The sequence below is a fragment of the Sycon ciliatum genome, unplaced genomic scaffold (genome assembly GCF_964019385.1).
Source record: "Sycon ciliatum unplaced genomic scaffold, ocSycCili1.1 SCAFFOLD_2496, whole genome shotgun sequence".
NCBI classification, from domain to species: Eukaryota; Metazoa; Porifera; class Calcarea; order Leucosolenida; family Sycettidae; genus Sycon; species Sycon ciliatum.
Genome location: NW_027045053.1, coordinates 1 through 11,294, shown reverse-complemented (window position 1 = coordinate 11,294; position 11,294 = coordinate 1). Strand labels below are relative to the sequence as shown.

At 49.0% G+C, this 11,294-nt stretch overlaps 1 protein-coding gene across 1 annotated transcript; it reads right to left on the bottom strand.

The window, feature by feature from the left end:
• Positions 1 to 2,552: 2,552 nt before the first annotated feature.
• LOC135830826 (uncharacterized) lies at positions 2,553 to 11,285 on the bottom strand. The gene is made up of 9 exons (XM_065343034.1): positions 9,898 to 11,285; positions 8,778 to 8,853; positions 7,214 to 8,366; positions 6,628 to 6,776; positions 5,795 to 6,033; positions 5,164 to 5,282; positions 4,122 to 4,220; positions 3,782 to 3,846; positions 2,553 to 3,112 (listed from the first exon to the last, which is right to left on the bottom strand). The coding sequence occupies exons 1-9, from the start codon at positions 11,249 to 11,251 to the stop codon at positions 3,001 to 3,003; spliced, it is 3,366 nt and encodes a 1,121-aa protein (XP_065199106.1). The 5' UTR covers positions 11,252 to 11,285; the 3' UTR covers positions 2,553 to 3,000.
• Positions 11,286 to 11,294: the final 9 nt, after the last annotated feature.

Here is an 11,294-nt window from a genome sequence, read left to right as displayed (position 1 = left end):
TAATTTCCCTGATACCTAAGCGGTCAAATATATCGCGTATTTGACTGCTTAGTCAAATACACGATATATTTGACTACTTATATTTGACTCCTTAGAACTTCTTGGACTTAGAAATTTTCTCTCCAACTTTAGGGTTCACGGATTGGCATGCTAGCGTCGCCAGCTACATCATGCACGTGACAGGCGCGTGCATATACTGTCCCACACAATCGGTCAGTGCTCAAATCGCATTTTCCCATCAATATCACTCACTTTCAACTCTACGGGATTCATTACGGTTGGCTCAAACTGCCTGAATTTTTGAATCCACACGCACGAAAGACGTTCCAAGACTTCCACCGTTCGTATTTTTTCAAACGAGTTCCGGGTTTTCCAGTAACTTTGGCCAAAGTTCGGCTAAAAAAACAGGGGGAACCGTTGCGTTTCCGTAAAATACTGAACGGTAGAAGGATAGCCAAGGTCGAGAGCAAAACAACAAGCCATTATTTGTCAAAATCGAACAAGAAACGGCTCAGCGCATCTATTTTCCGTGCACGCGCGCGCGTACTTTGGCCGACAAGGTGTGGAGAATTTCTGAAGAAGAAGAATAACAAGAGCAGCAGCGCTCGGAACAGCCGTGCTGGATACTTCCAATCCCGACGATGGAGCGTGTTGGCTGTCGTGAGCTGCTGAAACGACCATGACATTTCTTTTTCTTTGTATACCCTACATATCTTGACGTGCCCTAGCTCAGTTTCGGCCTCTTTACAGGAAGAATATTTTCTTCCATGGCATCAGCGGCCAAACAGCAAGAAGAGCAACAGATCGAGATTTGCAGGGCAAACAAAGGATGCGTGCAGCTACATCTAGTCAGGTTCGATGCAGCTGCGCTTTGCCAGAACCTCAGCAGATAAGAAAAGACGACAGAGTGTCTCAGATGGAACTGGATCTTTCGCCAAGACCGCCACCGCCGCCATCATCAAGTCCAGGTCAGTCAGAAAAATGCAAAGCCCGAGTGAAGTGAAGCCACTGAAGCCAAGGAAAAATTCAAAAAGTACGCTCTCCGGCTAGACTTCGAGTCGATATTTTTTTACTTCGATAGGCGCTGTCGCGGCCTGTAGCGCGCGTCCATAATCCAAAATGGAGGCGCACGTGACGGGTGCTTTTAGTGGCAAGCCGTGAACCCTAAACTTAGAAAAAGAAATTTTTGAAGAAAGCAGAAATACACAAGATGGGATTTGAACCCACAACCTTGTGAATCTCAGTCACTCTTCCTTACCACCCAGCCACTGTGCTACCGATGCTGAACCTAGTTTAAACAATGATCTTGACCTTCAATGCAGTACAATGCGGTATAGGCTATAGTATAATACTAGAATTACAAGGATATGTCATATGAAGAGAAACTATTGCGTGGAGAACACGATAAATAGATTATAGACCTCATAGTTGGTCTATACAGGATATATAGACCTCGTAAAAGACCTCGGGGGACCTCGGTCTTTTACTCGGTCTATATATCCTGTATAGACCTCCTAACCGGTCTATAATCTATACGTATACATGTATATGGAGTTATACATGTACTCTTGGTAACATTGAACATCGTTAGCTCAGTTCAGTTTGCTGTCTGTTGTTATCACCAGGAACGGTAGTACTGTACTACTGTTGTGCTGTACTACTCCCTGGTGCAGTGCCTAGTGGTGGTGATAACAATGCGTATCACACTGCATGATGATCACACCTCTTCACGTGTACACCACTAAGTCTAATTTAGTGCATATTAAACCGTATTGTTTGTTATGTTTCTATGTGCGTGATAATCATCACTTGACTACTTTTTCTGTGTTTGTTCTCTGCTATTAAATCTGATTTGAACACATCATTCTTTTTTGCCCTTTAGAATTTGATCAATTGTGCTTGGCATGCTCACAGAGCACCGCACATAGCACATAGCCCAAGGCCAGCAGTTGTGCCTTTCTGACTGGAGTTTGGTACCGGCGTAACAATGTGCTGATGTCGGCAGTGTGATTCCAGGTACAGTCTGGCCTGGACCGGCTACATAATTCATGTAGTGCAATGCAGTGAACGGTGGTTGCTTGGCAATGCTTACCAAGGTTGTGCACGTTCTCGTGTTCTGCAAGCAATTTGCTTTCCCAGCACCAACACATGACATACTGGCCAGATGCTGTCCCCAGAATAACGCGGACAAAATCCTAAAATGATGCGCATAATTATGCGGGCGAAAACAGGCCACTATGCGGCAAATATGCAGTATAATGCGGTCATTGTGAACGAGCTGTCCGTCATTGGTGCACATTTAGGATACACTGAGTTTCATACAAGTATACAACTGTGTCGTACAAACTCATGGGCAGCTAGCGCAGGTACGACGTTGTAGTTTTCTTGTACATTCCCATGGGTAACGCGGGTTTTATGCAAATTTTGTCGATAACGCAGATGACGGCCAATAACACGGAAAATTGCGCGTCCGTGGAATCGCGGTATCCTGTGCGGACAGCAGATAACGTTAGCCGCACACTGCCCTATTCAGCTCTATCCGAGAGCACAAGTCATGTACGCCGGTAACTCACTTGACTGAATCCACAAAATCTGTATCAATCGTTCAGACACATGCACAGCTCATAGGGAAGCACTGATGACATCTTTCTGTGTAACCGTCAGGATTGGATGGGTATACTATACGGTAGCGCAGACGAAGCTTGCATGTGGCAATGCTGTAGTCATGAGCATCTACTTGTTGATGCCGGAGGTCTGCTGGAGTAGGTTTTATGTACGTATAAATGCAGAGGTGTGCTCAAGTGACTACATGCATTGCATTGTACTGATTTCAATTCAGGTTGGGTCAAGGAACATGGATAAGCAATGGGCCTCGTTTGGACATTCAACGGCCAATTTGATAACAGTTCAGTTCTACTCCAATATGAAATCTCAGGGAGAGGTGCACCATTGAAAGAGAAGTTATCCACCCTGGGCTTGTTTCGTATTCAACTCCGGCGTTCATGTTGGGGCTTTGCCTTTCCAGAAGACAGCGTTGAGAGAGAATGCATCTATGCTGGCTGATAGAGTGCGGCTTTCGATGAGTGCAAATGCCTTTGCACCAGAGTTGTATCTGCCGAGAAAACACATAGCATACACGCTAGTTAGCGGAAGCGAGACAGAAATTATCGCGAAGAGAGATACGAGTAGTTTGCATGGAGACACAAGTGAAACGCTGTGATACTGCAGCATAAACCCCGGACACCCCGGACACCTCAATAAACGACTTCTGCTTGCTACTTCAAGTACATTACCAAATGCGGCATGGTATCAACCCCAACCAATGACGTAGAGGCCAGGCACATGCGTGACTACTTCTGCTACTATTGCATTTCTCGGCGCGATGAATATTGTATGCGTTGCATGAAGGAGCGATCGCCATGGAGACTGTGGGCCGGGCAGTGGGAGATCAACTACCGTATTTCCTCGTAAGTAAGTTCTCCCCAATGACTTAGTACCCCCTATAAAAAATACACTTTCCACTGCTGAGGTTATCACCCCGAAAGACAGTTCCCCCCAAAGATTGTAAGTTCGTACCCGTCCTACATGTACAGACACCGTACAGTACATACATCATATGCACGGACACTAGAGTTGCGCAGGCTTCCCACTGCGTGTTATTAAAAAAAGTACTCCCCGAAAGATAGTACCACCCCCGAAAGTTAGTACTCATGTGGCTGCTAAGTTCGAAAGTTAGTACGTACTAACTTACGGGGAAATACGGTAGTGTACTAGTACTTACTTGTACAGCTTGTCGATCATGTTGACTTGGACTTCAAGTGGCCCTCGTCCCACTAATTTGCGGATCTAAAATGTACACATTTGACCAAAGGATAGAGAAACAACACTATAACTGATACTTGTACATGCATATCAATTGGTGTTGTCAAGGAAGATGAATATTACATATCCCAGTAAAATATCACTTTCTTCCCGTCCACCAGGCAAGACTCTCAGTGTCAAGAATGCTCATCCGCACTATCGAAGCAGAGTGCGTAGAATTCAGACCGATCAGCTTCTGCAGCCTCAACAGTTCACAGACCTAGAGCTTGTCACCCATGCACTGCAGACTGCACACTCACCTTCCAACCTTGGTCCACCTCATATAGCGCACGGAACTGGCAGCCGGGCACTTCTCTCACCAGAACAAGGAAGTGCTTACACAGGCTGTATTCTAGAGTCTGGGGTACAAAACCAGCAAACACCGACATGAATGCTACTGCCAACACTCATTCATGGTTCACCAAATGCGTGCAGCCTTACCATGCCAAACACGGTATGCCAGTGCTGTAGAGTACATGTTCTGATGGCAAGCAAGGCGTGCCATATACCGTATTTTCTGGGGTGTTTGCCGCATTTTAAACAGCACAAAACAACTCAACAATAGCCCCGGTGGCCTAGACTCCGAACACAGGATGTGAATCGACCAGCACTGCAGTACTGCATGCATAAAATGCATCATGTATGATGTCATTCAGCTATTTCGCGTGTACTGCAATCCATCATTGTACTACTCAAGTAGTGCGAGAGTTCTACATGGTGTCAGCTCTGAGCCGGTGAAGGACAAACTAGGCAACTTTCGTAGCTTCTCAACTCTTTTTTTATCATTGGTAACGTCCAGTACCTGTATGTACCAACACCCCATTAAAAAGTCAAAGTCTGACATGTGGGATACACCGAATATCAACAAAAATTCGAATTTCGGACCCGAAAGGGGGGGGGGGGAGCTAAGTTAGACCCCGGTGCGGTTAACATACCCCGGAAAATATGGTACATGTAGCTGAATCCTGCCCGGGATTCAGCCCAAGGATCATAGACCCCGAGGGATGCATTCAAGGGCAAGATCCGAGCCATCATGACCGACAAAGGATATCCTTGGTAGGATTTCTTGCTTGCCTCAATGTCCTTGGTCAAAAGGTCGACCTGCATGTCTACTTCCTAAGCTCAAAATGTCCAAAATGACAGCAACTCAAAAAAAAAGTCTGACGTGATGAGCTTATTACGCCTGGCCATTTGATTATAGTCAAGAAAACTGCCACGTGCAAGAGGAAACTACAGACCTATTGCGAATCAGATAATCCCAAGCATGCATAACAAGCAAATACTACAGCCACGAATGCTTACCTCAAGTACTTCTGTACAGCGCTTCTGGTTCGTCAAGCCAGCCAGACACACATGCTTTATGGAATTGCGAATCAGCTGTCGGTTGGATTTGTTTGACGGATCCGTGTACGCTACCACACCTGATTCATCAACAGAAAAGTGGCAGGCAACTTTGCACTCTTTCTCACAGGGCGGACAGATATGAAAAATCAATGTGTAATGTTTCCCAGATCCATGACAACCAACAATATAGCTTTGTACTTCGAAGAATCATTTAAAGCTTCCGCCGCCAATGCACACTGGTTGTTTGGCTACTAGTACTGAGCATACCGGTAACTGCACCGACTGACACTGTCTATCTTTATTTTTGCATCAAAGTACAATAACTGTCATGTAAGTACTTTCTACGCACTCATACCGGTATCAATGTCAGTTTTGTACTTTCTACGCACTCATACCGGTATCAATGTCAGTTTTGTCTTTCATCAAAACAGTTGCTTTTGTCACGTTCTTTTTGTCCTCAGTGCTGGTTAAAATAGGTGTGCTGGATTCATTTTTGTCCCCATGACTACCAATCCATCCCATTCAGGAAGGCACCACACAACCAGTAGCAACACTTCAGCTATGCGAGGTGTGCTCAGCGCATACGTACCTGAAAAGAGAGGAACGTTGGATCCACCTGCTGTGCGCTGCTTGGGTGCAACAAACTTGCCACTGGCATCGCCGACCTTGCTGCCGGTATTCCGCACCGTGCCAGTACCACCTTTCAGGGGGCGACTTCTCTGGTCACCAGTACCGGCATACCGGCGACCTCGTGACCCCACGCTTGTTGCAGAGAAGAACGGCCTCCCATTCGCATGCTGCTGCTGCGGTGTTTGATACGAGGAGCTCCTGAAAGCACATTGAGTCAACGGTGTGTTTAATCGAAGCTGACCACCTCCACAAAGCAGCTGGGTGTAATTTCCTGCATGACATGACCGGCGGAAGCAGTTTTGAATGGTCTGGCCATGCCCTAGCCTTTCACACAGTTTGTGTATGATATGGTGCTCACACATGACCTAACCAGCAGTAAACACACGTTGGCGGTCAACAAGTTGGTCTGGCCATGGCCCGACCAACCAGACCGGTTCCACCGGGCCTGCATGAATGTGACAGCGGGTTCGTGCTAGCGTCAGTCCTACAGCCGGTCTTCTCCTACTAATTCACTGACCAAGACCATCAGCCATGACATCTGATGCCACCAAGTGAGCATGCCGAGTACGAGGAGTGCTTTCTATATGGAAGGTATTGGATTGCATTCTGGAATAGAAATGTATGCGACCAGTGATGCAGTCCATCTCAGGAAATGGTCTCTTCTACCCAGGGACTAAACCAAAGCCGCCTTTTTTTGTTTTGTTTAATTAAGGAAAAAGTGGATATTACTCTGGATCTGACCATGCGAGTTCTAAACATGTGCACATTCAGCGGCAAAAACTTCCAACTTACCTCTCTTCGTAGGCTGACCTACTGCTGGATATGGGCTGCCCTGTTGATCCCGTCATGGTCTGGAAATCGTTCATGTCCTGCAATGCCGGCTGCTGGCTGGTCTCCGCACCATGTTTTCCGAAGTACTCACTGACACGCTCCATTTGCTCCTGCAAAGCGTGCAATGATAACAGTAAAGCCAATAATGCTAGTAGCAACAATTGCTATAGTCACAAGTATCAAAGCACTCTACAGAAAAGACAAATTATCAGTATAGGTCGAACAAGTGTCTGGAAATGGAGGTGCACTTCCTACTTGTTCAGGTTAGGTTCAGCCAGCCCTGCACAGGGGTTTGGACGACAAGTACAGAGCTCATATTCTCACCCCATGCATGCATCTACACACACATATGCAGATGCATAATCATTCACAAGCCGCCTACATGTTCTCTGTACCACCAATACGCGGCCAGACACTTTCTTACTGGATAGTTCACAATACGGCCGTGGGTCAGCTTAGTGGCCGGAAAAGGTCAAGAGCACACAGCACACGTAGATCAGGGAATGGCAGGGATGCAAACCCGCTATACATGTACCAGCAGACTTACTGTACAGTCCTTCACGCGCGTGCCACTCATGTTGAATCCATGGTGCTGACGCTTTGGCAGCCACATCACCGGTGGATCTGCTGCCCTGGCCGCTTCACGCGCTGCTGCTGCCGTTGCCAAAGTTGACCCCGTGGCTATTTTGTTCAAACGACTGCTGCTGTCGGCAGTGCTTGGATCTGTATGCATAGCACTGCTCAGCTGCTGTACTCGTGTAGGATTCCTAGACGCACTGGCCTGTCGTAGAGAAGCCGAGCTTGAGGTGGTGGCTGGCTCATGAGCACCAAATCCGTTTGTTTGAGAGTACATGTAGGAATGATCTCTGACAGGACGCTGGCCATGATAGCTAGCCTCGGAGCCACGGTACCTGTAGTCCGTTGTGTGGTAATGTGGAGCGTCATCGCCGAGCTCCTGCAGGACAACATGCATGCTCAGCGTGTTGCCGCTGGCGTTGTCCGTCTCGGTGATCGTCTTCCGCATTTGAGTGTCGGTGTGCGGCTCATAGTGGACGGTCCTCACGATACTCCCATTCTTCACAATGGTTTTGCCGGCCGGCTCATCAAACGATCGGGTTTGGACATCCTGCTGTTGCTGTTTTTCCTGCTCGACTGCGGTGGGATCCAGTGCAGCTTGAGCTTGGGCTTGCTTTCGCTGGTAAGCTTCATGTCGCTCAAGCGTAGTTGCATTCAGAGAGGTTGGTGCTGGTGCTTGCTCTAAGAGCTCAGGCTGCTGTTGCTTAGCAGTATCCTGATCACTGACTTCACCTGCCACAGGCCCAGAGCTGAGTTCCGACTCATTGTCGACTCCAACGTCAACAGGCGGAGCACGAAGATGGGCCGGTTTTGCTGCTCGAGGCCGAGGCTCCAGTGGTGGCAATGCCCTGGGCTTTCCGCTGCTGGCTGGCGGGGCCCTGCCGTTGTTCCACTCGAGGTGAAGCTGATCGCACACTTTGCTTTTCAGTTTGGCATACTCCTGCTGTTCAGCCAAATCTCGGGCGTGCAAGCGTTGTCGCACTTCCTGCATTTCCTGGTGCGTTTGGGATAGTTCCGGCGCTGGGTCTCTACTCACGACCGGCTCATGCTCCCAAAGAGGCAATGCAGCGTGCTGCATGTGTGATGGCTGGCGATGTTCAACGTCTGTGCGCTGCCTCTGTGATCTATACGGAGTGCATGTAGACAACACAGACAGTCGCAAAATGTACGTGTTTTCATGCCAGTGTGCATTGCAACGAGAGCTTAGACCGGCCTCCATTCCAGAACTACGCGGTTAGAACCCATGCATGGGAAAAGATTTGACAACTATCTAGCATAACATGTTCTATGGGAGTCAGATCAACATGACTATCTGCACATGCTTGTGACAGATAATGGAGAGAGAGGGGGTCATTATTGTATCCTTGGAGTACTTATTTCACTGGCTGATCTCCACTTTGCAATCATCAGGTTCCAGCTGATCAGGCGATCAATCCCCGAGTATGTATGGTTTAGGGCGTTCTAACTCGCTAATCCAAGCACACACACACACACACACACACACACACACACCTTCAATGGTCACAGCATCTTACCGGTGGCGCGAAGAAGAGCCGGGAATGCGATGTGACAGCGTGTCATCTGTAAGCGTGCTCACTTCACTCTCCACATCTGGTTAAAACAAGCACGCACAGTTCAAAGTAGAGCGTATGACTCACCCATACTTTTACAGGCTGGCTGCCGCTAATGAGAAGCTCTGCAAGCTTCACCCACAGCTGCACGTTGCCAAGAGTCCATAAGCGAGTGTATGCAACTGTGATCTCTTTTCTATCGGCCGGATGCGCAGTGCGCAGCCTTCAGCATATCATCATGGAGCTACCATCTACGCACTGCGGAAAATCACACACCACACAATCGATGTGGTTTGAAAGAAAATTCCGTAAGGAACCGAAGTTTATGCACCCGCCACTTGAATATCAGGTACATTCTCGAACGAGTCGAGCAAAAACGGTTTTGTTGGAACGAGAGATCATGGGTGTGAGTACACGAGTGCAGGGTGTGCTGCAGGCAGGTTATGCAACAAAGGCAGTGCGCCGCACACTGACCCACAAGCAAAGCTACATACTCTAAGCCTTGGTTATGGCCCGGGCTATTACTGCTGCGGCTTGACGGGGATGACATCAGAAGTCAGCAAAATACTGCCAGAGTATCGTGTACGGCGGGACCCGCGTGCGTCATGCGAGTGATTCAGTACACAAGCAGCGGGTCTCTGGCCAGGAGAGCACCCAATACACTACAGTACTGGCGGGTGGGTGCACCGTCAGTGTCACTCTGCTGTGAAGGAAATCACCCACACGTTTACGGATCCATGCAAACACTGGATCCAAAAGTCACCGTTGTCATGACCCCCACCTAGGAGTCATGACAACGCACTTTCAAGCCCTATAGGCTATACAATAATGACTCAGCCATCCCGCCAACCCCCATTCTGCTTGCAGGCCTGATTTCCATGAGAATTCCAAATACAAAATAAGTCGGGCCGGAGCAACAACAGGGCCAGGCAAGTTAGGGGAGACATCGTCAGGAGCAAGACAACAAAACCCTACAGTGGCAGTATTACTTGAAAACCGTTATACAGGCATACTACTTGATAGTTGATACCATGAATGGCTCTCACCGTGACAACCCGAAACGTAACCATGCCAATTAACTTACCACTGGACGGAACCTGTGGGATCACATGACCTCCAGGCTTGGACTGTGTGTGGCGAGATTGCAAGCTAGCAGCTGCTTTCCGGCAAGTGGGTGGATGTGCAGTTTCACCTTGACTGGTATCACTGGATTCGACCGGCTGATGTTTTCCCAGTGGAGCGGTCAACTTGGGTCTATGCATGGTGTTGCCATTGCTGGGAAACGAGGCAGCGACATCCTTGCCGGTCATGGGCTCAGCAGCATGCTGACGCACTTTGGCGATTGCCGTCTGTCCCAGCTTCGCGTCGACATAATCCATTCCCTGCCATTCTTGTAAACCTCGCGGTGGTAGCGGCGTGTTGCGCCGAGTGACTCGCTGGCGCGCGTCGTGGCCTTGTTGAGCAGCATTGCCTTGATAGGCGGGTATACTCCTTGCAGGGTGTGCTGCTGCTGGCCTTCCGGGATACCCAGCTTTCCCATCCTCACTGCTATGTTCCAGCAATCGTGTCTTGGGCCGCGGGGGAATTCCCTCATGCTCAGTGGGATGCCGGTCGATGGATTTTCGCCGTGCCTCCCTTGTTGGACCTGACAGCACACTCCTTGCCTTCACCAATTGCTCACGGGCAGACACAGGAGGCTGCTGGTGATCAGTGAGCCGATAGGTACTACCTCCTTGCTGTTGTTCTTCACTGCTATCATTGTCATGGGATGGTGACGAGGGTGATGATGATATCTGTGCCTGATGCTCTGACTCTTGGTCAATCATCGCTGCAAGTTGGCGGTCATCCTTTTCCACTTGCAATCGTTTCTGGACGAGGGATTCGCTTTTGGCTGGCACCCTTTCGGCTGGTACGCCTGGTCTGTCCTCAGCACTTTGCATGTTGATCACCGTCATGTCAGGGATACTTTTGCCAGAAGCAGCTGTCTGAGGCTCTTTCCCACAGAGCGCTATGGTACCCACAGGTGATTCTCGTCCGGGAGTTGGCGTTGTTGAACGGGTGATTTCCCTGCGGCTGGGGTTACGCAATCGCCTAGTTCCCTTCACAGACCGAGTCTGAGCCAGAAGCTGAGCAGTAGCCAGTCTAGCCAGGGCGCCCTCGTATCTTTGTCGTATCGTTTCCTCCAGAGATGTGATCATGAACTTTGTGCTGGGATCAACGGCTTCTTCAGGGCACGTTGACCCTGAGTTCAGCCGTGCTTTGTCCAGCTTACGCCATGGGTCCAGCTTAGCCACGTAGCAGAAGAGAAGCACCAGCAGCAAACGCAGATTGGACGTGTTGTTGAACGAGTAGCACCAGTAGAACGGGAAGCGTCGATCCTTGGGGTTTGGCTCCGGCAGGACGTGGCACATTTCACCCCGGATTTCAAACGCAACCATGGCGTGCAGTGCTTGCCATATGTGCTGGCTGTCATCAGCCGGC

Coding starts and splice junctions, on each gene's coding strand:
- LOC135830826 (XM_065343034.1), bottom strand. CDS start 11,251: ATGGTTGCGTTTGAAATCCGGGGTGAAATGTGCCACGTCCTGCCGGAG. Junction 8,367..8,777: donor GGCTCTTCTTCGCGCCACCG/GTAAGATGCTGT, acceptor CACTCCGTATAG/ATCACAGAGGCAGCGCACAG. Junction 6,034..6,627: donor AGGTCAGCCTACGAAGAGAG/GTAAGTTGGAAG, acceptor ATGTGCTTTCAG/GAGCTCCTCGTATCAAACAC.